This window comes from Beta vulgaris, chromosome 9 (genome assembly GCF_026745355.1).
Source record: "Beta vulgaris subsp. vulgaris cultivar EL10 chromosome 9, EL10.2, whole genome shotgun sequence".
In the NCBI taxonomy this organism is placed as follows: domain Eukaryota; kingdom Viridiplantae; phylum Streptophyta; class Magnoliopsida; order Caryophyllales; family Amaranthaceae; genus Beta; species Beta vulgaris.
In genome coordinates, this window is record NC_079210.1 from 54,170,975 (window position 1) to 54,197,311 (window position 26,337).

General features: G+C 34.5%; 3 protein-coding genes across 5 annotated transcripts; 2 read left to right on the plus strand and 1 right to left on the minus strand.

Annotated features, from left to right (window-relative positions):
• Positions 1-4,593: 4,593 nt before the first annotated feature.
• LOC104904848 (magnesium transporter MRS2-3) lies at positions 4,594-11,377 on the plus strand. Its single transcript, XM_010693245.3, has 6 exons — positions 4,594-5,039; positions 7,072-7,317; positions 7,422-7,550; positions 8,972-9,132; positions 9,258-9,486; positions 10,804-11,377. The coding sequence occupies exons 1-6, from the start codon at positions 4,653-4,655 to the stop codon at positions 11,089-11,091; spliced, it is 1,440 nt and encodes a 479-aa protein (XP_010691547.2). The 5' UTR covers positions 4,594-4,652; the 3' UTR covers positions 11,092-11,377.
• A 149-nt stretch (positions 11,378-11,526) lies between these two features.
• On the plus strand, positions 11,527-13,259 carry LOC104904849 (hypothetical protein). Its single transcript, XM_048637405.2, has 4 exons — positions 11,527-11,697; positions 12,085-12,363; positions 12,451-12,497; positions 13,035-13,259. Exons 2-4 carry the CDS (start codon positions 12,150-12,152, stop codon positions 13,167-13,169), a joined length of 396 nt encoding a protein of 131 aa, XP_048493362.1. The 5' UTR covers positions 11,527-11,697; positions 12,085-12,149; the 3' UTR covers positions 13,170-13,259.
• A 94-nt stretch (positions 13,260-13,353) lies between these two features.
• On the minus strand, positions 13,354-19,978 carry LOC104904850 (hypothetical protein). Of its 3 annotated transcripts, none has more exons than XM_048637402.2 (9): positions 19,698-19,978; positions 18,854-18,927; positions 17,190-17,332; positions 17,066-17,112; positions 16,551-16,659; positions 16,057-16,118; positions 15,307-15,421; positions 14,288-14,447; positions 13,354-13,652 (listed from the first exon to the last, which is right to left on the minus strand). In XM_048637402.2, exons 1-8 carry the CDS (start codon positions 19,887-19,889, stop codon positions 14,311-14,313), a joined length of 879 nt encoding a protein of 292 aa, XP_048493359.1. In that variant the 5' UTR covers positions 19,890-19,978; the 3' UTR covers positions 13,354-13,652; positions 14,288-14,310. The 3 variants fall into 3 exon arrangements, with proteins under 3 accessions (XP_048493359.1, XP_048493360.1, XP_048493361.1); XM_048637403.2 differs by having other exon boundaries at positions 13,354-13,656; XM_048637404.2 differs by lacking the exon at positions 13,354-13,652 and adding an exon at positions 13,677-14,095.
• Positions 19,979-26,337: the final 6,359 nt, after the last annotated feature.

Below are 26,337 nucleotides of genomic sequence, written 5' to 3' on the forward strand. Positions count from 1 at the left end.
GGAGTGAGGTGCGTGGGTGGTGGTGGTGGAAGGCAGGAGGTGAGGGAGATGGTGGTGGTGGAAGGCGGAAGGTGGAGTGGATGGTGTTGATTTAAGAAAAAAATAAGGAAGGTTATAAATGGAATTTCATTGTTTTTTTTGGGCGATTTTAAGTAATTGTTGGGCGACGTATAGAAGTTCAGTAATATAAATTGCCTCTTTTCCTACTTAATTTGATTGTATAATGTGATTTTGTAATTCTGATGTAATATGATTAAGGTTGTAATTATAAGTAACTTATAAAATATGTAAAGGAAATAAGATTTATAATTATATTTGTAGTTCTTATGATAATTTTATTATTCAAATCTAATTTTTATAAGACTTATACATATTGGTTTTTGTTTTGTTATTACGAATAAGTTTAATATAAGCTAACTAATATCAGATTTGCAAACATATTATTGTTAGTTCCTAAAGACTTTAGTTTCAATAAAGTTTATGAAAAGGAAGTTCAAACAACAAGATTGGTTATTTTTATATTTCGTAAAACAAAGTTTTACATAGTTAGCATAGCTAATTTTTTATTTTAATAATATTAAGGACTTAGCACTGAAATATTTTATTATTCGACTATGTCCCAATTTCATAAGTGGGTCGTTTAAATAGTCAGCAAAGATTTTTTGTTACAAGGTATGTACGCATAGTAGTTCAGTTGGTTGTGTTAGTATCATGTTAGGTTATGAATTCTTTCACTGGAACCCAGAAAAATGATAGGGAACAATTCAATGATTATGATTGATGAGATTGTTTTGTAACATGAAATCGATTGAAAATCTGTATGTATTTCCTGGTTGTATGACTTGTGAATTAGATTGTATTATTATTGGAGTGTTTAATTCTATCGTATCACAAGCATGAAATGTATTGAATTGAAATCTGATGATTTAATGTTGTAGCAAGGAGGTCAAAAAACGTGTTGTTAGAGCCAGAAGTTCCTATTTTTAATGATGTTGTAAAAGAATTTTTTAAAAAATGGGTAGTAGTATGGGATTGGCGCATATAACTTATTTTTACGTGCATCAAATCATATGAATGATTTTATTTGTAATCTCTTTTCATGCCTTGCATTTGTTATCATATGAATTTTGTGTTGTTTGATTGATTAAATTTGTGAAAGGTTCTTGAAAACTTTGAAGTATGAATAGATTAGGAGGTGTACAAAAATAGATACATATATAATGGTTAGGAGCACTAAGTTAACTCCGAATTGGTATATAAGATGTCCTAAAATATTTAAAATAAGATTTTAATTCAGCACCTTTTTGAAACATCTTTTATACCAATTCGTAGTTAACTTAGTGCTCTTAACCATTATATATGTATCTATTTTTGTACATCCTCCTCATCTGATCTATTCATACTTCAAAGATTTCAAAACCTTTCACAAATTCAATCAATCAAACAACACAAAATTCATATGATTACAAATGCAAGACATGAAAAGTGATTACAAATAAAATCATTCATATGATTTGATGTACGTAAAAATAAGTTATATGCTCCTATCCCATCCTACTCATTTTTTAAAAAAAATATTTTAAAACATCATTGAAAATAGGAACTTTTGTCTCTAACAACAAGTTTTGTAACATCCTTGCTACAACATTAAATCATCAGATTTCAATCCAATACATTTCATTCTTGTGATACGATAGAATTACACACTCCAATAATAATGCAATCTAATTCACAAGTTATACAACCAGGAAATACATACAGATTTTCAATCGATTTCATGTTACCAAACAATCCCAACAATCATAATCATTGAATTGTTCCCAATCATTTTTCTAGGTTCCAATGAAAGAATGCATAACCTATCATGATACTAACATATCAAATTGAACTAGTACGTGTACGTACCTTGTGACGAAGAATCTTTGCTGACTATTTAAACACTTCACTTATGAAATTGAGACCTAATTGAATACAGTGCTATGTCCTTGATATTATTAAAAAAAATCGGCTATATTAACTATGTAAAACGTAGTGTTTCCAAATATATAAATAACCATTCTTGTTGTTTAAACTTCCTTTTCAAAAACTTTATTGAAACTAATATTTTAGGAACTAACAATAATAGGTTTGCAAAATATGATTTTAGTTAACTTATATTATTCTTATTCATAATAACAAAACTTAAACCAAGATGTACAAGTCTTATAAAATTAAGATCTGAATAATAAAATTATCATAAGAACTACCAATTTAATTATAAATTTGATTTCCTTTACTTATTTTATAAGTTACTTATAATTACAAACTTAATCAAATTACAACCTTAATCAAATTACATCAGAATTACAAAATCAGATTATACAATTAAATTAAGTAGGAAAAGAGACAATTCATATTATTATATTTTTATACCGAATAGACTCGTCGGCGACGGAATTCCGACAGCAACACGAGTCGCAACACCAAGCACAACCCCACGAGGCTTCGTACAGACGCTTGAGCCTCGACACACTCGCACACAACGCACGTCCGTTGTCTCACACAACAGCGTTGCACAAGCCCCGCACACGCTCGGCGCTCCACACTCGGGTCGCACAAGCCCCTGGCCTCGCACACGTTGGACGCTTCACACCCGCATCGCACAACCCCTCGATTCGCACACACACAACCCACACACTCAACTCGACCCGTCAAAGAATTCGCATAGTCGCGGCACAAACCCTCGAATGCTCACCCTCTCGCTTGACTCGACGCTCGCACAATCACTGCACAACCTCGCACCCTCGCTCACACATAACACCCAACGCACAATCTCGCACAACCCTCGATTTGACGAGCACGACCTTCTCGAAGGGCGATGAACTGAGGGGAGGGGAGGGGAGGAGGAGAATTGCGAAGGAGAAGAAGAAAGGAGAGGGAAATCTTTGAGGGAACAGGGGAGGAAACGACTTATGAAGTTAGGGTTCTTTGTGTTTTTTTTTTCTTCTTCTCTCCTATTTATAGCATGAGCAACCTAGGCCACGTGTAATAGGATTTGTTTCCAAATCAAATTTGTATTTCTTATTTTATTTATTTTGAAAATAAAACAAAACCAAATCATAATATAATTAGGTATAAAAAGTAGGTTGTATAGTTAAAAGGTGTACCTGTAGGCTTATCAAACTATATATTTTTTCTGTAAATAATATTAAAATACTTTCGCTTTATTCTTTATATTTTCTTATTTACAAAAGAATAACTCCCAAAAATACGGACTATTACATGCCAAAACTTTTAAAATCTACTACTCACGTAAATCAGAAAACATTATTGAGGGAATTATCCTGTGGACTTGGATCCTCCATAAGTTATGAACAATACTTAATTTTTATGCTGTATAACTCTTTAGTCTTCCTAATTCCTCCTAATACCATTGGTGCGCGTTACAGATACCCATTAGATTAGTGAGGGGTGTGCACACTAGGGAAGTTATGCAAAACGATATTGGCCATTACTTTTAATTTATTTGGGTGATGATCTATGTTGAAGTAGATGGTTACTGAGATTAGTCCTGACCTAATGACGTTCAATTTCCCTCAAATAATTAATCCTGTTGTCGTGCGAATTGTATAAACTTGAAGTGTTTAAATTGGTTAAGTATATTATATACTCGTCTGTATTATGTTATACTTGTCTGTACTATGTTATAAAAATTATTTTCAAAATAAAACTGTTATTATTTTACGGGATGGAGTTGTAATTACTTAGCTTTCGCTAATTTTTGTGTATTTGTTTTCTTTGTTCTTTTCCTATTTATATTGTGCAGGTTGGTGAACGGGACTACATTGCAGGGATGAGCGAACCTATAGTTTTTAAGTTCACCTAATTTAATAATATTACAATTTTGTTATTTGTGATTGTTTAGTTTTGAATTGGTTTATTTTGATAATTTGTATTATAAGTTAAATTTTATTTTAATAATTAGCCTTGCATTTGCGGCGGTAACATCCTAAGGTTTGGTCAAATATTTAAATGAAAGCCGAATGTTTTATAATGCTTTAAAACCAAAGTTTTGTGATGTTACAATTAGGGTCTGTTTTCTTCGGCATAAAACAGCTGAATTGAAATGAATAGTAATATGTGAGGATAAAAATATTGTCTAGAGTTGAACTGAACTGAAAATAAGCCGGGGAGAACAGACCATTAGACAATACAAAACATATCCTAAACAGATAAGAAATATTATCCTAAATATATTTTTTATCAGTCTAAATCTAAACTGAACTGAATTTGAATTAAAATTTTGAGAGAAACCAACTAAACATAAAAAATTAAATTCACATTTTTTTTTTTTTTGGTGAACCATACCCGGTTTCCGAAATCCATTTTGGATCCCGACTAATCCGGATTCGAGCCGGGTCAGGCCCCAATTGGGGGGAAAGCTCTCCCAACACACTCTGCTGCGTTCCCAGGGCTCGAACCAGAGACCTCTGGTTAAGCTAGAACAACTCTATTACCAATTCACATTCAGTTATAACAAAAGAGCACAGCCCAAGTCTCCTCTGAAATTATACTTCTAGACTTCTACTTAAACCAACTCCACCAAACAGAGCAACTTTCCTAAGATAAAGAAGAGAAAGAGAGAGACCAAAAAAAAAAAAAGAAGAGAGAGAATGAGGCCCGACGATGAGGCCGATATGGGTCGTCCGGGCTTAGTACCGGGCCTGATCGGCGGTCATCGGAAGAAGCAGAGTGGTGTTCGAGCCTGGCTAGTGATAGACTCAACGGGTCAGGCCCAAGTGGTGGAAGCAGGAAAACACTCCATCATGCGTCGGACGGGCCTACCGGGCCGAGACCTTCGGATACTTGACCCACTTCTTTCATACCCATCAACTGTTTTGGGTAGAGAAAGAGCAATCGTTATAAATTTGGAGCATATAAAGGCAATAATCACTGCCCAAGAAGTTCTTTTGCTCAATTCTAAAGATCCTTCTGTTACCCCTTTTGTTGAGGAACTTCAAAGAAGGTTGCTGCGTCTTCATCAAGCTACCAAGATCCAGGTTTTCTTTTTGGGTTTATTTTGTTTGTTTCAATTTTGAGTTTTGTAATCTAATTTTGAATATGGAATATAGGGTATTGTTTAGTGATACAAATTTATTTTAGTGTAACATAAAGAAAGAACTTCATCATTTTGAGGTATATAGTTATTCTACTGGCAGAATTTGAATAAAGAACATTTATTTGCTGTAAAGATTGAGATTTGAGAGTATATTATCTGGGTATATATTTGATAAGCTGTCATTGGAGTGGGTTGATGTATGCAGTGTGGTTTGTGAAGACTCAGCTATGTAGCATGGGTACTTCTTCTAGGTTACGTACACTCGATACAATACGTATCCTGTATGGGTACGCGTATCCTTTCCTAATATTCCAAACCTTGCTGTTTTCCGTCTCCGTACTCGAATCCACACTCGTACTGTATCCGTCTATGTGCAACCCATGCTGGGGTTATTGAAATATCGAATAATTTGATGGTAGATGATGAACAGCTTTATCTTGAGCATATGGCTAATCTTACTACTCTTTAAGCTAATTGATCAGCATAATTTCAAGTATGGTACAATGGATGTAGATTATAGCGATCGACTCTCTCTGACTTGTGTAGATTAGATGGATGAAAGGCGTGTTCTTTTGATGATGGATGATGAACAACTTTATTGTGAGTGTATGGCTGATTCTACTCCTTTTTGAGCTAATTGAGTAGCATAATTTCAACTATGGTAGAATGGATGTAGATTATAGAGATCGACACTCCCTGACTTGCGTAGATTAGATGAAAAGGCATGTTCTCCTTACCACTTTGATACCCCCCCTTACTTTTTGAGACTAGTTTGATTTTAGGTTTTGGTATACAGACCAAGGAATGCTATAATATGGAGGTGCAGCGCTGTTATTCTCCACACTTTAAGATGGTGTTGCTTAATATTAGCCATTGGGCTTGTGTTGAGACATGAGGATTTGATTTCAATTTTGCTACAAGTAGCAATCCTTGTGATGTGATTTGTCGAGAAAATTGATGGTAGTTGTGGTGGTAGACAAGTACACAGTTGCAATGGTGGAGATTCGAGCAGTGTGAGAATGAGATTCAATTACTTTCATCCAACGCCAACAGAAGGTTTAACTCTTTTCTACCGCTCCAACCAAACAAGATGAGAACCTAGAGGTTTAGATTTTGTTTTCCTAACTTATCCCTTGTTCCCTTCTTGTTTTTTTTCCTATCCTTCCCCCTTCACTCAAACCAAACACCATTTGTATGTCAAAAGTGGAAAAGAAAATCAATCAAACCCAACTAAATAGAGGAAGTAGAATAAATGAGAAAAATAGGGTTGGCAGTGCGTGTAAAATGGAAAAGAAACCAAGAGAACTATCTAGTAAAATTATTCAGGAGAAGAAAGCCGACATCAAATGACAACCACCATGAAGGTATGTTAAAAAGAAAAAGAAAATGCATAAGATATGAGGTTCAAAACTGCAACACAGTGCATATTGAGTAATGCTTGACCTAAAACAATGGTTCCAGATTTTCATGATATCATTAATCTTATAACATATGACTGGGTCTTGGACCTCTTTGCCTCCTTGAGCAGGACAACAGTGAAGCCCAATGCCAAGCAAAGCCCTAGATTGCAAGTATAAAGAACCCAAGAATGGTTTGGATTGAAATAAATTTCTTTATCGAACCAGTAAGTAGGGGGTGGCAACTGAAGAGGTCGCGAGACTGATCGCGATTGCTGAACAGAGACTGCCTTCTTCAATCTTCTTTCAAAAATTGTCTTAGATTCTATTTCTTTTAGCTTTTCCGGATGTTCTATGTGGATGCTTCACTGTGTTATTCTGTTCTGATTCCGTACTAACTAATAGTGTGTAAAATCTTTAATATGTGACTGCTGGCTGGTCCATTGTTTCCATGGAGTTAAAATTGGATGCTATATTTGCATCGAAAAGATAATAGATATATATACTTAGGTTTGTTGCCTATACAAGTTTACTTTGTTACACCTTCTAATTCATCCTCATGTAATGGTTATGAAGGATGCTGGAGGCGGAGCAGATAATACTGAATGGAGAGATCTATATGACCTCGAGGAGCCCCCTAGTACTGATGCCAGTCCAGATGATCCTTGTGGCTTCCCTCCACGTCAAGGGATGACTGATGAGAAGGGTGACTTGGAGGAAAAGGAGGATTTGAAGAAAAGAGATGGAGTGAAAGTTCTTCCATTCGAGTTTATTGCACTGGAGGCTTGCCTTGAAGCAGCTTGTAGCTCTTTAGACATTGAGGTATAGACAAGTATCCAATCTTAAAGGGTAATTAATTTGCTGATACCATTCTTCATTGACGCTTTTTTCGTTTTGGCTATGGTTTTTGGTTGCTTTTCTATCAGGCAAGCACTTTGGAGCAAGAAGCTCATCCAGCCTTGGATAAGCTAACTTCAAAAATCAGCACCCTGAACTTGGAACGAGTTCGACAAATCAAGAGTCGACTAGTGGCACTAACTGGACGTGTCCAGAAGGTACAGTGATTTTGTTTTGTGTGTATTATTGGCTTACTTCTGCTGTACATGTGTGTGACTTGGTGGTGATGCATTGGTTCACGATAGATTAAAGTGCTACCTCTCCATTACCGTCTATTTCTTTGTTGTGAAATTCCATTTCACTGATCATTTGACATAAAATGGAATGAGTTAGCCTTATTTAAACCTTGATCCTTTCTCTGTTTTCTACCCATACTTCATGCTAGTGAGGATTCTTCTTATTGCTGGATGTTTGTGAGATTGTGAATCCACAACCTTCTATTCCATGTTTATACTACAACTGCATAAAAAGAGAAGGTTGATAAAGTTCACTAGCAAGCCACTGCAAAGATCAGGTGTTTCTCCTGCGTGTGTATTTACTATCTTAGCAATGTTGAGGGGGATGAGCAGCCTTTCTTTATTAATCATGTACTTAGTTATTCTGGACTAGGCTTTTTATTTGATTTTAAAGAATTCATCTGCTTTGATATGTCAATCCGGAGGGTTAGAAGGTCAAATTGTGGCCAAGTTCTATGACTTTGTGTACTTGGTCATATTAATACTACACAATTCAAAATATAAATCTCTTTCAATCAACTACATGCAAAACAAAGTGGTTTTTCACTTTAGGCATTAATAGGCATAAATAGGAACTTGTCTGTCACAAATATATGTATTGTATGAGATATAACTATTCTTATAGTGAGAATTCCATATGTGAGAACTAAGCGCAGCCTTTGCATTAATGAGGGCTAAACTGGGTATACAAAGGGAGAATTGAGTTCACTTCCTTTGGACCTCCTATTATAAAGGACCTTTGCTATTACTGCTAGTGTAGCCTTGCTGATTGACTTGAGCACGGAGATCAGGGCTTATTTTGCTGGGTGAGCACGGAGAAACCGAGAAAGGCTAATAAGTTGAGGGGACTGGCGCTCCGGGAGATGCTAAAGTGACAATATTCCCTGGCTGCTTGTCGGTCTGATTGGTGGAATTTCATGAACAAATTTATGACTCAGAAATGAAATTCAAACTTCTTGCTCTTTGCCCCCCCCCCCTCCCCTTCCCTACAAACTCAGAAAATAGAAGAATTGATGGCACCAGCTGTGTCAGCCTTGGTATGCTAGTTTGTAATCGCATGCTGGGGGATCATTTTCTTGGTTGATCTCTCAAAAAGCAGGTGTAGATAATTTTTTCCCACAGTTGACTGTCATAGCACGTCATTTATATGTTTTGTGCTTTTCAAGCCTGTCTAATTTTCTGGGCCTCCATTTATGTGGTTTTTTGTGATAATGTTTTGCTTGGGACAATGTATTGGTTCAATGGATTACAGTTGTTGATATATAGAATATTGTATGAAAAAGAGAAATAAAGTTGTGGTTTTCTTTATGGCAATGAACAATTGAACATGCTTGATTCCCCAGGTGAGGGATGAACTGGAGCATCTGCTGGATGATGATGAGGATATGGCTGAAATGTATCTAACTGAGAAGCTAGCTGAGCAAAACTCTGATAATTCTTCCGTTTCTTCAGTTAATGATCATAATTACGTTGGTGATGGAGTCCAAGCTGAAATGGATGAAAGGTAAATGGATAAGGGGAGGCAAGGAAAGACAAATGTGGTCTTTTTCCTTTGTCTAGAGCTTCGATAGATCTCTTTCTGATAGTTTTACTTTAAGCTCCTAATTTTTCAGTTTGATGTTATACTAGGATGCGCGCTGAAATTTCAGAAGTTCATGGGGGTTCAGGGAGATATGAAAGTGATGCGGCTAATCCACAGGACCAATATTTTGGTGTGCCTGCTCAACTAGCTAGAAGTGCAACACGTACCAGCACTACACACAGTGCCATAAGCAAGCACCTGGATGTGGAGGAGCTTGAAATGCTTTTGGAGGCATATTTTGTTCAGATTGATGGAACACTTAATAAACTCACCACGGTGTGTGACATTTTGTTCAGAGCTTGACATGTTCTTAATTTTTGTCTCTTCTTGGTGCATTTTCAACTTGACTCTTTGCCTCCCTTCTGCAATTTTTTCTTTCATTACTCTTGCGCATTTTTAAGGAGATTGGAGGGCTTCCTTAGACTAGTCCTCTACTAGGATAAAACCCTTGGATTGTGGAGGGAAAAGAAGAGCAGCGAAGGCACAACTGTTCAAGAGCTTCCCAATCTTTAAGGTTGTGGAATACCTTGAGTCAAATTCCCACCCCAGGAACTCTACGACTGAACCACTTGATCCTTTTGATGTTAAGGTGATGTACTGAATTTGAAGTGTTAGGTACTAATGGTTATGAGGAAATTATGTTTAAAATGGGTGGTGGAGGGGAGTTGAAAGGAAATCAGTTGACCTTTTAGGTCAAGGACTATTTTTTTGAAGGGAGGTCAAGGACTATTTTGATATTGATTGTAAGTGACAAGTAATATTGCATTGATAATGTCAAGTCCCAAACAGTATGGAACAAAAAATGTTGGTTACTTGGACAGATAGTAAATATCGGACGGAGTAATATTCTTTTATGACCTTGATGCATATTATTTATCCACTCCTTAACATATCTTATTTTATAATTTTGGTAACTTCAAATGTTCATGCACTATTATTAGTAAGTTAGAATGGATATATAGCTTAAACTTCTGCAGAGGGCTATTTGTGTGTGCAAATTTATGAAGTTCCTCTTCATCCTTTTCGCGTATGCTCGAGTGTCTCCATGATTTTAAAGCAAGAGGATGCTTGCAAATGTTCCATGGCCTGATATGAGGTCTGAAGAAACATGTGGACGTTCTTTTTTTAATCATAGTTTGTTTCTGAAGAAACCTTCTTGCCTGATCGCACGTATCTGGATGGCTGTTCATATGTCTTTGGATCCTCCTCAATCCTTGTCATTATATTTTACTGTTCTGTTGGGCTAGTTTTGGTGTAAATTAACTAGGTTTCCCTATTTATGTCCTTAAGTCTACAGACCGACCCAGCTAAAGTTCTATAAAGATGAATTAACTTTTTGTGACTTTGTGAGGGGCCTTTAGATTTTGGGAAAGTGAGATCTATCTACAAATGTATTTTATTTCATGTTGGTGATATGCTAGTTATGATATTCATTCTTTTACCGCTCTTTTTTTTTCCCCTTTGGAAGTTGAGTTACCTATAAAATCTAGTTCTGTTTGAATGATCAACTGTAATTGATTGTAGTCAATCTGGAAAATCATGCATATTTCTGGTAGTAGTGTGTCTAATTACTTTTTTCCACGTGTTTTGAAGTTACGGGAGTACGTGGATGATACGGAGGATTACATTAATATAATGTTGGATGACAAACAGAATCATCTTTTGCAAATGGGGGTCATGCTCACAACAGCAACTCTAGTTGTGAGTGCATTTATTGTTGTTGCTGGTATTTTCGGGATGAATATTCACATTGAGCTCTTCGATGAGGACAAAGCTGGGGATCCAGAATTTCTCTGGACTGTTGGTGGTGGAGCTACAGGTTGCTTATTCCTTTATGTGATTGCTGTTGCTTGGTGCAAGCACAAGCGTTTGCTTGAGTGATTTTTTTTCTTTCACTATATGCTTTTAAATGCATCATGTATGTAAGTGGTGGTTGCAACTTGCAAGGATGCTTTGTTGTCATTGGCTCTGTATATGTTTGATAGAAGTACAAGAGTATAGTTTGCATAGATTCAATGGATCATGTAAATAAGTAGAATTAGCTGCTGCAAGATTGCAGATGGATTATAACACACATTCAGACCGTACATTCAGACCGGTATTCAATGGATACGGCTATAGACATGTACTTCCCTCTTCACTCTCGTGAAGAGTTCTTTCTTTTAAAGAGTTGTACATTTCGAAACATCTTCTAAGCTGATGCCATTCTATGGTTGGGAAGTTTATATTGGATTATGCAGCTATCTAGGATGGAGTCACATTCGTGGAACCAGCCTGCCGCCTTTGCAATGCAGTGATACAATGCCTTGAAACCTATCACCCATCCGACAATTCTGTTTTTTTTCCAAAGAAACATTGATTTTGCAAGTAAAGTTATTGTGCGGATCATGCTCTATGTACTAGCGTGTGCATCATCTAGACTTTACGCCAATGATAGAAGGACTTGTGTGAGAGAGTCTTTTTGGACATTTACAAGTCCTACTGAAGGTAGATATCATTTGCAAACATCTCCGTTATTTTAAAATAAGTATGACAGCACAAATGACATGATTGTCTCAAGTTACGTAGTGATGAACTTGCTTTTATTACTTATTGTTGTATAAAGAACCTTACCATTAAACTAGCTGACATCTAAAAAGACGGACACTGAACTTGCAATTACGCCTTAGTGGTGCATAAAATTAGCACATTACACAAGGCCCATGCGCACATAAGCTTGAATCTCATTTTCTCTATTATTTCTGATAGTAATAGAAAACAATCGTCTATAGCATCACATAAGTCCAATAAAAAAAGGAACAAAGAAAGAAAAAGAATAGTAGATATTTAATTGAAATGATATATAGGCCACAAAAATCACAACTTCATCCACAGGTGTTTGAAGCCCCACAGGAAAGGAAGCTGAGGCTCCATGCAAGTAGCACAGAAGAGAATAGATAATGGCTTTAGCAAGTTATTCTTGTAAACTTATGCTACCATCTAATGCCCAAGAACTCCATGATCAAGGAAAAGATAACACAGAGGAAAGCACGGCGAAATCCGTAGGCTCAAATATTACTGGGAGGAGAAGGCTTCTCATATCTTCTACTGCTGCTACTGCATTAGTTGCAGCAACAATTGAATCCAACGACAGCAAGACTGCACTTCTTCAAAGTAAATGACTATGTTTTATTTATAACTAGATACTTATTACTATACATTATGCATTAATCTTAGAACTTCTAATGTTGGTATAATCAGGGTATTTGAAGAAATCAGAGGAGAACAAAGTGAAGAATGACAAAGAGGTACATTTCATGCGCTTTTTTATTACAGTATGTTCAATGCTTCAATTCAATTAAAGTTAATCATGTATTATATTAGTAAACTGTTGTGTTTACAACAATAGTTTTGAGCTTGGATATGGAAAAACTCACTACTAGTGATCTTCAATTCCTAATGTTAGCTTTTGAGATTACCAAAAGCCTTTAATCCTTTATAAAAGTTTCTAATCAAATTGGGTAACTTGTAAATGTCATACTTCCTCCGTTTTCTTTTAGATGTTACACTTTTCAAATCACGGATTCCTAGGTAATTTTTGGAGAGGAGAGAGATAGAGAGAATGAAAAACAAAAAGGTCCCATGTGAACATGTGATAGGAGAGAGATAGAGAGAAGTTATTACCCAAAATAAAAGGGTAACATCTAACTTAAAACTTTCCAAAATAGAAAGTGTAACATCTAAACAAAACGGAGGAAGTAAATTAAAGATTGAGTGAACATAATTTGTCTCTTTTTGAGGATTTTTAATGATTTGAGTCATTTGTTTGTGGTTTATCAATGCAGAGATTAGATGGTTACTACAAGCGTAATTACAAAGACTACTTTGGATTTGCAGAGGGTTCGTTGAAAGCCAAGGATAAAGAACAGCTTTCTGAATCAGAGAGAGGTATACTTGATTGGCTTGAAAAGAACAAGTAGATCATCAATGTCATTTCTTATTTATTTTCTGTAGAACTTGTAAACTCAATAATTTTCTTTTGCTAATGTATTCGATTATGATTTTCGATATAGAGATTTGTTTGACAATTGTTTACTTGAGCTTAAATTTTCAATTATTTGATTGGTTAGAAAACTTAATTTTGTTAATTCCTACACTTTACACTTCACAAGTTACACATATAGTCATTTATGTTCGAAATGCGACCCTAAAAAGTCAAAACAAAACAAAACTTACACATTTAAGAAAAAAAAATTGGGAAAAAAAATTCCTATCTTTTACTAAATGATAGATACAAAAATTTCCCAAATTTGCTTTGCAAAAAAAAAATTACAGAATATTATTGAAATACTAATTCCAAAAAAAAGTTAAGAAAGTTTGCAGCTTTAGCATCATTACAGCGAAGTGCGAAACAGTAACTCAAGCTCCTACTGCAATAGCACCAATTTCAACTCTTTCACGATCTACCTTGAAACATTTCAACATAATTAATATCAGCTCATTTTTACCATGAAGCCAAATTAGTACTTCATGAGACAATAACAGGAAATATATCAAGTGACAGAAAGGAGAATTATGCTCTGAGTCTGACCATAAATCATTTTTATGGAAAAAGTTAGGCCCCATTAACTGAAATAAAATGAACAGAACTGAAAATAAGTCCGAAAGAACAAGGCCTTGATCCAACAAAAACAACGTAACCCAATAATTTGAGCTACGCAACTCGGAATTCTTAACTTTAAAGGTAGGCTACAGTTATGCAATACTCAAATGCTACACTTAATTTGAGCCATCCAGCCTGATTATCTTGACGGGTCTGACCCAGAATTAGCTCAGACAAAGTCACATATATCCACTAGCTACTTCAAGGCCAAGCTGTCGTTGCTGGCTAGCTAACATGACCAGCCTAAATGAAGAAGATGGTGACCTTTAAGAGCTCCACTGATTATGAACATGAGCTAGGTAAGAAACCACTCCCTATCCTGCTAATGTTTGCCTCATATTTTCGGAGTCTTAACTCAAATGAAGGAATTCTGGATCACACATGCGTTAAAAAACCGATTTGGCTCATATGAATATGCAATATGTTCACCCTTACCAAGGTTATAAACTCCGTCATGACTACTGAGAATCAGACCACATCATCAGTGTAGCCAGGAGTGCTATTGTAGCAGTTTCAACCCGCAGGCGATGTGGCCCAAGCCCTACTGCAGTAACACCAGCTTCTGTGATTATTTTCAACTCTTCCTCAGTGAAGTCTGTCGCAATAAGACATTAAGATGAGTTCATCTTACAAAAATTTTAAGTACTTTAAGTTCCATACACCCATCATAGCATGTTATTTTTTACCAGAATTTTCGAAATACAGAAACTGATCATTTAATTAGGTCTTACACTTCAGTTACTTGAGTATATATCCTCATTAAGCAAGACCTAACAACTGGCAGAGCTATTGCACCATGTTTTATATCCAAGTCCAATCTTCTCCACTCTTAGATGTTGTTTCCTATATCATTCATAACTTAAGGAACAGACAGTAAAAGAAATGAAAGTCTCTTACGATAAGCACGCTGGTGACCAAGTGGAAAAAGAGAATTAGAAGAAGGTAGTGTTCATCTCTCTCCTTGCTAAACAATAAATACGCCCGAACCCACGTCCAGAATCCCCACAGTACGAGCTGCATTTGTACAGTCAGTATCTTATCTTTACCCCTCTATGTAAAAAAAGGAATACTATGGACACCAAGAATGTGCTATTACCTTGATAATTTCCATGCACATAACCTGTCTTCATAGTTAACACTATCAGGTTGTTATCATAACTAGATCCCTTTCAGATTAAAGAAACTATCATCAAAACCAAAGAAAATGTTCTGACATATTATGGACATATCAATGTGGGGGTGGACCTCATACATTTTTCCATTAATTTTTTTTTAGAAAACTCCACAAGAAAGACTGAATGTATAAAAACTAGCAATTCTTTCTAGTACTAGATACAGAGAACATAAAAGTTAATTGTATCTTTCGTCAGAGCAACTGATCACAGTTGTATGTCAAGTATTAATATGAGAATATGACAACAAAATTTGGTGAAAGAGAAGACGCTTGGACTAACCCCCTTCTGGTCCAATTATAATCGAGCCTCTAGATTCTTTGGCCAATGATGTTAATGTATTAATCACAGGAGTAGCTTCTGCTGCAGCAACAAAGGATAATTTTGACTGTGCAACCTAAGGGAAATACATAGTACGTAAGTCTAATAGCTAAATGATATATATGTACAAGTATCAATTTTTTTAACACCTGCAAGCCTCAAGATAGCAGTTCTGCTGATCAACTAAAAGGTAATCCTAAGTTTTCCCAGGCACAACACTATGAGATGAAGCAAAACTGAAATTCAAAGAGATTTTTTATTGCTGATTGTATCCCTTTCTATACTGTAAGAGATTTTTCTATAGCACCACCTCGTCGCCATTTTAAAGAGGCAATGAAGAAAAGAAAACATAAAGAGTATAGACTAAGGTTCTATATCTTAAATGTGGTTAAAAGTTTCAAAGGTCACAATCCTAGCAAAAAAATATCATCAACAGTTTAAGCATTTGAATCTTGAATTGTCTACAAGTTTGAATTGTGACAGATTAAGACCAATGGCTACTACTTATTTTTTATTTTTAAGTTATTTTTAACAAAACCCTTCTCATCAGCAGAAAGGGCCCCCCCTCAAATTCAGGCACTATTGCCAATTTGCAATCTCTCATGCTTATAAACAGCTGTGCAGAGAATAAAGTAGTTGGGAATTTTCTCCATGTTTAAACGAGAGGCACTATATTGACAAATGAAATGGTATTAGCAAGTAGCAACTTACAAGAGGTAAGATGCTGCCGACTTCCATTGGAGGATTTAGAATCATTTCATGCAACCGTTGACCTGCAAAAACGTGTGCCTTAACTTAAGTATCAACCCAGGCTCATATCAAAAACTAATCTATGGGTCCAATATACTCCTTCCATCCCTTAGATTTATTCAATTACTTGTAGGGAACAATAATATTTTAAAAAAAAGTGAAATAACAATTGGCTGCATATTGAGAGAGAAGAAGTAAGAGAAAGTGTTGGGATGGAGAAGGAAAAGTTGTCGATGTGATGTAGAGATAATAGACAAATAATAATTACCAAGAAAGTAAAAGTGAAGAAAATCAGGGACGGAAACAATGACTATTAAACCACAAAGTTTCACTGGTTTTGATACCATAGAAACAATCATCAAATTCCATATTTCAGGATTAAGGTTTCACGTCGATATTGTTGTTCTTGTGTAGAACAAGTTCCATCACAAATCTCAGGATAACAGGTAGCTTACATTGTTTAGCCGCAGCTAAGATCACCCTTTGCAACCTGTCAACCCTATTATCTGATATTGAAGGAGAACGTGCTGTCAAAAGTGGGGTTACGCTACTGGCTCCCAGCTCCTACAGTGAAATAACAAGGAAGCAGAAGAAAAAATTATAATTCACCCACCAAAAACAATTAAATGAAAAAACAAGTCTCATCATTTGACAATTATATATCAGTATATCAGCAGGTAAATTCCTTACCTTTTTCCTTTTTGATTAACATTTAATAAACGTTTTTCATCAATACAATGGAGGAAAAAACAGCCCAGGAAGGAACAAAAAGCTGAAGATAAACTAAAGCATAAAAGGATCATAAATAACTGGCAGACTGTTCTCTGACTTCTCTTATTTTACCATCTGAGCCTTTCTACCCACCTAACTACTGTTGTGAATCCCTTTGGTTACAAACCAAATTAAGTTAGGAGCTAGAAAAAGGTGTGAGAACAAAGAATGTGCTAACTCAAATAGATCCATGACATACTGTGCACTTCTCAACAAGCCAGTCAGCCCTACCACCCTTTAGGGTACCTACAAAAACATATGACAAAGCATGTCATGACCACTAAAATTACATGTAGCACCCATTGAAGACCTTGGAAACTTACCAAAAGCTGCAAATACGTCCCATTGTGGTTCATGAGGATGTACTACTATTGTATCCTTGATTGCCACAAAATCAAGTCCGGTGCGATCAACCCTCTCTATCAAACCCTCTACCAAACCACCTTTACCGTTGAAGAGTTCTATCCTTGCAAGTGATTGATAATTCAAGCAGACAACATTTAGCTCATCAGATGCTCTTTCGTTAGGCATTGCTAGATTGCAACAGATTAAAGACCAGAATCACAATAGGAGAATTTACAAAACAGAGATCAGAATCACAGATATCTACAAGTTCCTACATGAAAGGATATACTGATAAAAGACAGCAATGAAGTTATGGAAGAAGTCTATAAAATGGACAGTTTTACTCTGGCCTATCAATCTAGTTCAATTCAATAATTCAGCACCTCAAACGGTTTAACCACTTTCAAACAAGCACGTTATCAAACAAAACCTCATACATATTTGTGCTTTACATCAGCGATCATGTCATACCATAAGCACAAAAGCATACCCAATGGACCCAGATTCTGGAATCCAAAGATTTTTGCACGGATATGTATACAATGAGGATATAAACTCTTATCAAAGTAAATATTTCACAGCCACACAGACTCTGCTAAATGTAGCTTTAAGATTATCATCTTTTCACCCTTTATTCTCTCAAGCATGATGTCGGCATATGATAAGAGGCATCATTTCAGCCAACCTCAGTTTCTCGCACCAAATGCAATATATAACATGTGAAAATACGCCTGATGAGAAGCGACACACACATTAACTTCTCTTTAAATTTTCACAAGGAAAAAAGTAACATACTTCAAGAGTCCAAGTCTCCAACTGGCAAGGAGAGCCGACTAACCACCAAAACAAGTATTATAGTTAACATTGGTGAAATTCCTAATTCTGTACGAATCTGAATGCAATATTGTTTAGAACTATAAAATGTTGTACATGAAAATCAGGTATCATATCATCTATCTTAGTTATATAAAATTTTTATATACAATTGTTATTTGATATAGAACATTTAGAATTATATGTACCTTGTACATGTTCTAAACAAAATTGTTCAGAACATTCCGGAATTAGGCACAGCTCGTCAACTTAGTATCTAGTTCACGATACCTTACTTGGGAGAAAGAAAACAGATAGTCAAATAAGACATTATAGCTTCTAGTAACACCAAATAACCCCTAAAAAAAAAACACCAAATAAAGCCAACAGTCAGCTATTATGGAAAATAAGAACACCCAAGCGGAAAATATATAATCAAGAAGACTCTAGATATAACTTTCTGCACTTCGATCTTTTATAAGTTAATACTCAGTACACAATTGTATCCATGGTTTTGTGACTAAGGCTTTGTTCTTCTTGCCTTATTTTCACTTATTTCAGGATACATAATTTCAGTTAACCTAGATTCCAGACTAATAAGTTTAGATAAGTTCTGATAAATTTGAGTTCGAAGCCAATGCTTATAAGCTTTTAGGGCCAATAAGTGATACCTGACTTGCATTCACAACTACTATAATAAATTCTAGTTAGTTCATGTAAGTTTACTTCGAGGCCAATATGTTTGTACAAGCTAAGTTCAAATAAGAAAAATATCATATGAAGAGAACGCACCCTAAATAGAATGAATGTCGGCTATTAGAAGAATTACCTATCTTTTACACTCAACCTGAGAACTTTTGTCATGTGCCAAAATTCATCTCCTTGTACACGAATTACACCACCCTGCAACATAGTGGAACAAACAAGGGCTGGTGTCAAAAGATGTTAAACCACTTTCAACCGTCTAAGTTCCCCTCAACAAAAGATAGCATAAACGCTATTGCAACATTGAAGAAGTGCCAAGGCCCAAAGAGCAGCAGTACCACATTGAAGCTGGATGATTCCTATCTCTCATAACCCTACGATTTTCTACAAAATTAAGCTGAATGGAACGCACCTTAAGATTGACAAGTTGCACTAATGTAGTAATGTGTAACATTAGAAGATAGATTTTGACAGAAAACTTTGTACCAAAGCATAAAAGCAAGGCAGGTAACACCTAGTCATTCATACATCACAGCAATTTCATATCACAATTGAGCATTTTGAAGCATAAAGCAGTACCAAATACGCCGAATGGCGAACGCAATCCCAATTTACCCAAAGCAAAATGTAATTCTCAAGTATTATAGGGTGATGCAAGAGACAAGCAACAAGCAGCGGAAATCCAAAAATTGAAGCTTCAATCAAACCACAAAAACTAACAAGTATTTCATCTAGTCAATCAGAAACACCAAAAACCCTAAAACTAAATTCAGGCGGAACAAACAATCCCTAAAACTGTTGTCACAAAAGATGCAAAATTTAAAGAATTTACATGAACTGAGAATAAGATAGCTCTAATAAATCAATCATGTATTATAATTGTGTTGAAAATTAAAACGCATTATAAACATAGACTCATAGTTAGCATAAAAATGGTATGAAAGAAGTAAAAGAGAGGAAGAGATTGCCTTGGAAGAAGGAAGGGTTTGGGAGAAGAAACGAGGGACACCACCGCGAGACTGATTGGAGTAATCGTTGGAAGCAGCGGAGAAAGCTCGAACTCCAAGTGCAACAATGGCGGGTTTTATCCATTGACGACTGAAGAAGGAGAAAGAAGGTGAGTTTAATACTTTGGCATGCTGCATATGCGACTGCATCATTCTCCTGTTCAAACTTGAAAATCACCAACAAATAATACTTTCTTCCTTGCTACGAAGTATCTCTATAATTCCTAAGCAGCATTCAGCATTCTCGACTAGCATTTTTTGCACGCGATGCGTGCTTGGATTTTTTTTAAAACAGAAACTCGATTTTTTTTGACGTATGCAAAAGTCAAAATTTGAACCTTAGCATACAAAGTATAATTATTTTTATTTATAAAATTTAATTGGTTTAGTCTCTGTCATTAAATCTCTCACCAGTCTTTTTTTTTACTTTTCAGGTCAAAATTCTATGAACAAAATAGAAATTTTATTGAATTATCTTCTGATTTCTAATATTATAATTTTTTAGTTGATTTTTGAATTAAGTACACTACTTCATATATTGTGAAGAAGTGGCACTTGAATTTCAAGTCAAATTTTTGTGAGTATGTATTAGTTGTAGTGTATTGGTGTAGTTTGTAAGTTAATCTTTTGGTTTTTGTAAAGTTTCATCATTGAGTGATTTGTTAATGCAAATTATACAATTCTTGATTTTAGTTGATTGTGAGTGATTGTTATATTTTATTTCCAGTATTTTTATTTGAATCTCCTTTGGTTTGTAAGTGGATTTGTAATTTAGAAAGGAAAATGGATAAAATAGTCTCTTCATTCGGGACACCATAGCTCCCCTTCCCTTATATATAGAGATATTTGTACTTTAATTTTGAATGATATTTTAAATAAACCTTTTTACCTGATAATTAATCGCTATAATATAATAGAAAGAGATAGGTCCAAATATATGTAAGAGTTTCATTATGTATAGGAAAACATATAAAAAGTAAATAATTTTTTTTTCCTCGTCTAACTTCTAAATTATAATTTCAGTACAAATAAACCTCAGTTTTTTTTCCTTGTCTAATATCTAAATTTTGTTTGCACAATTGATATTTAAAAATTTCCATCATTTCAAATTTGGTCCTTTTCTAAATTTTAACACTTTTAGCTTTAATTATATTTGAAATGAAATTTTGATTTTTTCATACACATTTGATATTAGAATTTTTTTTTAGAAAACAAAAATCGTTACTTTTTGCAAATTAATTTAGTTTTTTTTCTGAAAATGGATTTTTGCAAAAAATTGTTTGCAAAAAGTTTGATATAGTTTTCTTTTTCAAAATTTATTTTTGAACATGGATTTTTTGCAAAAGTTTTGGGCAAAAATTTAAATATTGGCATTTTTTTTTAGAAATAACTAAATTTGTTTTATATGGAAATGAATTAAATTTAAGTCTGATTGTATAAAAGCCCTTTTGAACTCATTGTTGTCATCTCCATTTTTTAACTACATAACAGTCAACTTTTTCTATTGTTTATTTAACTAATGTGAAATAATTTGGAAGTTGCAAATTATGCCGATGGATGAATGTGTGATATCACCGTCAAAATCTTATGTTTTTCTCAAATTTGGTTTATGGTAACTTTTGTGATTATTGTGAATGTTTTGAGAACAATGATTTGTATGTAAATTTTTGCAGTAAATGTTTTTTTATGTATTGATGTTCTAGATTATTAGTTTTACTTTGTATGTTAATTTTAAGTTTTAATAAAATTTTTATTTTTAATATTTGAATGATTTGCAACATGATTTTCTTAATTGTATGAGTGATTTGTAAAGTTTCTTCTTTTAAGTGATTTGTGAGTGATTTGTGAGTGAGTGTTGTAAATTGATTTTCGGTAGGTTTTTTTGAGTCTCGATTTTAATTTTGAGATTCCTTTTGTAATTTAGAAAGGGAAGGGGGGGGGGGCAAAATAGTCAGTTCAAAAGAGGACGCCATAGCTCCCCCCTTCCCTTATATAATAGAGATATTCTAGCAAATATGGAAATTCGTCCAAAAATAACACTTCTTCCTCAGGCTTCTTGGGAGAGTTTTTTTTACTTATTTTGAGACTGAAAGAGTATTAGAATTTGATTTCATTTTGAAATAGCTTGAAAGGCTATAATAAATTTGTTTTCAAGCATAAAAACCACTCAAATGATCTTTTGTGATCTTGAGATGGAAAGATGCATCCCACAAGTTTTTTTTCTTAACAAGTCCTAAGAATGGCCAAAAGTATGTTTATAGGCTTCAAATTCTCTTATTTTGTGGTCATTTTATGACACTATCAAGTTTCAATCGATGTTTTTTTGTCCAAGTCTTTCCCAAGAGATACCCTGTAATGACTATCAGGGAATATGGACCATCCACATTACCCTAAGGTGTCTGCTATGACATGTGTTGTTACGTACATCTTCCATTCAACCCAAAAATAGCTCAAAAGACCACAATATATATTCGTTCTAGAGTAATTGAGGTTAGCTCAAGTAGTCAGTTTTTCCATCTTCCATAACAAAGTTTAGGGTCATACCCCAAGCATTTGCTAATGCTTGGGATTTGAGGAGGGGAGGGGGTTGAGGCCTTGAGGGTATATGTCTTGCAATGGGTCTTTGAGTGGGGCTTTGTGCAAGGGCGCAATCCAAATGTTTTTTCTTCTTACCTATTAAAAAAATGTCTGTTCTAAAGCATGAAAATTATTTCAAAGAGCATGATCGATCCTGTGATGCATCTCAAGGAGTTTGTTTTCCATACCCTAGGAATGTCCAAAGTGTGAATAGCCTTTAAATTCTTGGGCTATTTCGGAGTTTTCGATGCATGCCCATGTGTTTTTCTAGGATTATCTGAGTGCTTTCAGTGACTTGTTTGATATATTTCTTGTTCAATTCTGAAATAGCTCCAAAGTCTAGGATATATGCACATTATAGTGCTTGGAGATGATGTAAATGGCCTTAATAACCCCAAAATAGATCCCACATGGTCTTTTTTCCAAGCCCAGGATATGGCGAAAAGCATGAGTGATAACTCATAAGCTTTAAATTTTGCTATTTTATGAATGTTTCAAGATTTTTCCAGGGTGTGTGGCAATCTTTTCGTCCGAGACTTTTCGAACGGACTTTGAGATGTCATGGGGTGACCCTCATATAGTTGGAAGGATTTCTTTAAAATGGCTTCTACAACTTGTTTAGTGTATATCTCTTTAATTCAACCCTTAAGTACATCTAAAAGCCACCATTTACCCGCTCTAAAGTCTAAGGCATAGAAATGATATCAAATGGCCTCTCATGACTCTCGAATGCATTCCAGATGGTCTGTTGAAAAATCTGAAAGCATAATTTGGTATTCAATTTTGCTATTTTTTGCCTATTTGTGGACACTTTTGTGTATTATGAACTTCCCCGTAGATCCCGAGATATCTTGGGACGACTTGTTGATTGTTAATTATGATTATTTATATTGCCTTAAAATGCCTTTTACGATTTGTTTGACTCTCAAAATAGTTTCAAGGGCAGCCATCATTGCCTGTTCTAAAGCATGAAAATGATATAAAATGGTTTCTTATGACTATGTATGATGCATGCAAGGGCGTTTGTTCCCTGAATTACACGAAATGTCCGAGAACTTAAATTAGTTTTTATATATTTTTCCGCCTTCAAAGTCCCCTAAGTTTTCTAATTCTTTTTAATGAATATATATACTTTCTCCATTTCGTTTTAAAAATGAATATTTCATATCTCACAAATAATACCTATTCGTTGCATTCAAAACGAAACAGGGAAAGTATTTTTGACGGATATAATTGCTACATTATCAGACATCAGTACGGCAGTACCCATCGGTTAAATTCGCATTAGCAAAGTATTGATGGCATAATATAAATTGAAATAACAAGTTGATTGATTATGTACATATAAATAGATTAATTAGCTACAAAATTATCAAATGGTTTTGAAGGAAACCTTATTGAATTGGGTGAACTTGGGCCATGCAGATGCAGGTGCCTGTTCACTCTTTCAGTGGGAGCATGCTTGCTGCAGGTGCTCTAGCACATGCATGACTGTAAGAATAATGAAAACTATTGTCATTAGAAAAAAAAAATTCAGAGGATTTTTGCACCCAATAATAATAAAAGAAATTATGGTTTGAGCTTTCCGATCCTGTGTTCCTTTCTATCATCCGCATCCTCTCTTATCCTGTGTTTCTTTCTATCATCCGAAAAGATGCTTTAAGTTGGTCCTATATTAGGGCTAGCCTAGTTTTTCTTTCCTTATCAAAAAAAAAATCAAATTATTTATGTTTCTTTTGATGTTGCTAAACTTTTGTCATGGGAGATGGGGACACATAAAAGAGAAGTGAACCAATTTTTTTTGTAAAAAAAAAAAGAAAAAAAAGGGATAAATTTTTTAGGTTGTGGACAGTGAAGAAAAAAAATCAGAAATGATGGGAGACATATCAGAAACAAGTAGTGAACCCATATCTGATATCTGTTACGTTGCTTGGTTGCTTCATGAAAAACTGCAGTAAATTGAAGTCTCCGTTTTGTGGTGTGATTGCTAAGACAAATCCTGTATTCCCCATACTTTTAAGCTTCTTATCTACCTATCTTGATGGAGTGCAATGAAGCACAACTATTTTCAATCCCTGCAACTTGTGTAGTTGTGTGTTGTTATTCATTCAATTCGTACATTTTTCTTGTGTACGTTCATGTCTAAGAAAATTACGTGTATATTGTAGAAAAGTCTTTTATTTGCTCTACTATTCGCACTAACTTCCACGATTCCACCTCCTAAGAGGGGCCTAGCCTGTTTCCGATATAGAGGGAAGCCAATTGGTGAAAATCAAATAGGGGTGTCAGTGGTAACAAAGTTAACTAGGTAAGGGTTGGTCTTAGGATTTGCGTACTGGATTGAGCCACGAAGGAAGTACAAATATCATTTACAGCACCTCAATCTTAACCACTAAGTTAAGATATCCTTGATTTATCACTAAGAGTTTTGAATTAGGGTTTAATGGTAAACTTACACTTTCAAGTTTTAAGCTAAAGTTAGTAACTTATCAACTTTCCAAAATCGAGTGTGTAATTATTAACTCTTACAGAAAAATTGGATTTATATATGGTTAGTTTACGTATATAATTGAAATACTCGAAGAAATATATTCTGCGATCATATAGTTGTAACAACTTTATTTGAAATAGGTACAAGTACATAGAAAATTGTTCTAACTTTTAATCGGAGAGAAACTAAAATATATGAGAGAAAAAGGATGACGAGTAGCATCGACTCCGACACCTATCTATATTATATAATATATCACTAAACTGATGCATGTCTTGTATTCTAATCTCTGGGCATTTAATTAATCAATTCCTATAAAAAGCAAAGTGTTTGTTTCCTTAATTTCAAAATTAGATTCTTCTTAGTTCAACAACATAGTCCTAAATCGATCACATGGAAGACTCCAATATTTAGAGAATTGAGATTAAAAAATGAAGGTACACACGTGGGTGGAGCTTTGGATGCTAAAAGCATTCTAAATTCAGAAGTCCCATGTCTTATTATCTTTTATATATACCACCTTCAAATGTGCTTTATCTGAAGAAGATTTGGCTAAGAATTTTCAAATCCATTAACAAATCAAAAGAGTACTGAAAGTGCACATTATTATGGCTAGTCATACCATCAATCCCTGTGCCAGTTTCAAAACAGACAAGCCTTAGCAGCTTAGCTTAGAGAGAAGCAAAGATTTTCATTAATTACTAAAAATTTACTACTCCTTAAATTATATTACCTATATAAATCTTAGCTTGAAAATAATATGTAATTGAAATATGAAATTCAGATAAATTAGATCTCAATATAAAGCATAAGTTGAGATCTATATTTATAAAAATGAGATTTATTCAAGTGAAAAATAATTACGAAACTATTAGTATAACTTTAGTTGTTGTCTGAATGATTTTTATACTTCTTCAGTTTTGAAATATATAAAAAGCTTCTTCAGAAAACTAAAGAGAGAAGCGTTTCATTTATTTCACGTCGGAGGAAGAATTAGTTATAACAAAATGGTTTTTTTCTTAATTATTGAGAGACTTGTAATCTTTTATAATACTATAATAATACTCATCATGTTGCATTGTAGTTTCTTTAGGAATACAAATGAAATTAGCATAATGTCCATCATGATTGATAATGATTGGGAAATATATTGTACATTGAATGTCTTATAGAGTCATTATACAAGGAACCTCAAAAATACTCTTATCATTATTTAGGATCGACATTTAGCAATTCTGGTGAATGATTCATCTTTTATATTTAATTTGGTTTCAAATAGGTTTCCGGTTTATGTCAAACAATAATATAATTACAAATATAAAAAATAAGATACAAAAGCTATTAAAATAGACCGTCTAATTTTAATATAAAAGTAAACCTAGTCACTAAATGGATTAAACTAGTCACCAAAAGAAATTAACCTAATTATTATTGAATTAATTCTGTTTTGAATATTGGATCTATCATTGTTTAATTTTAATTTAAAATAGGCGGCAAATAGTCCATATATTGAGATCGGACTTTAATTTATAT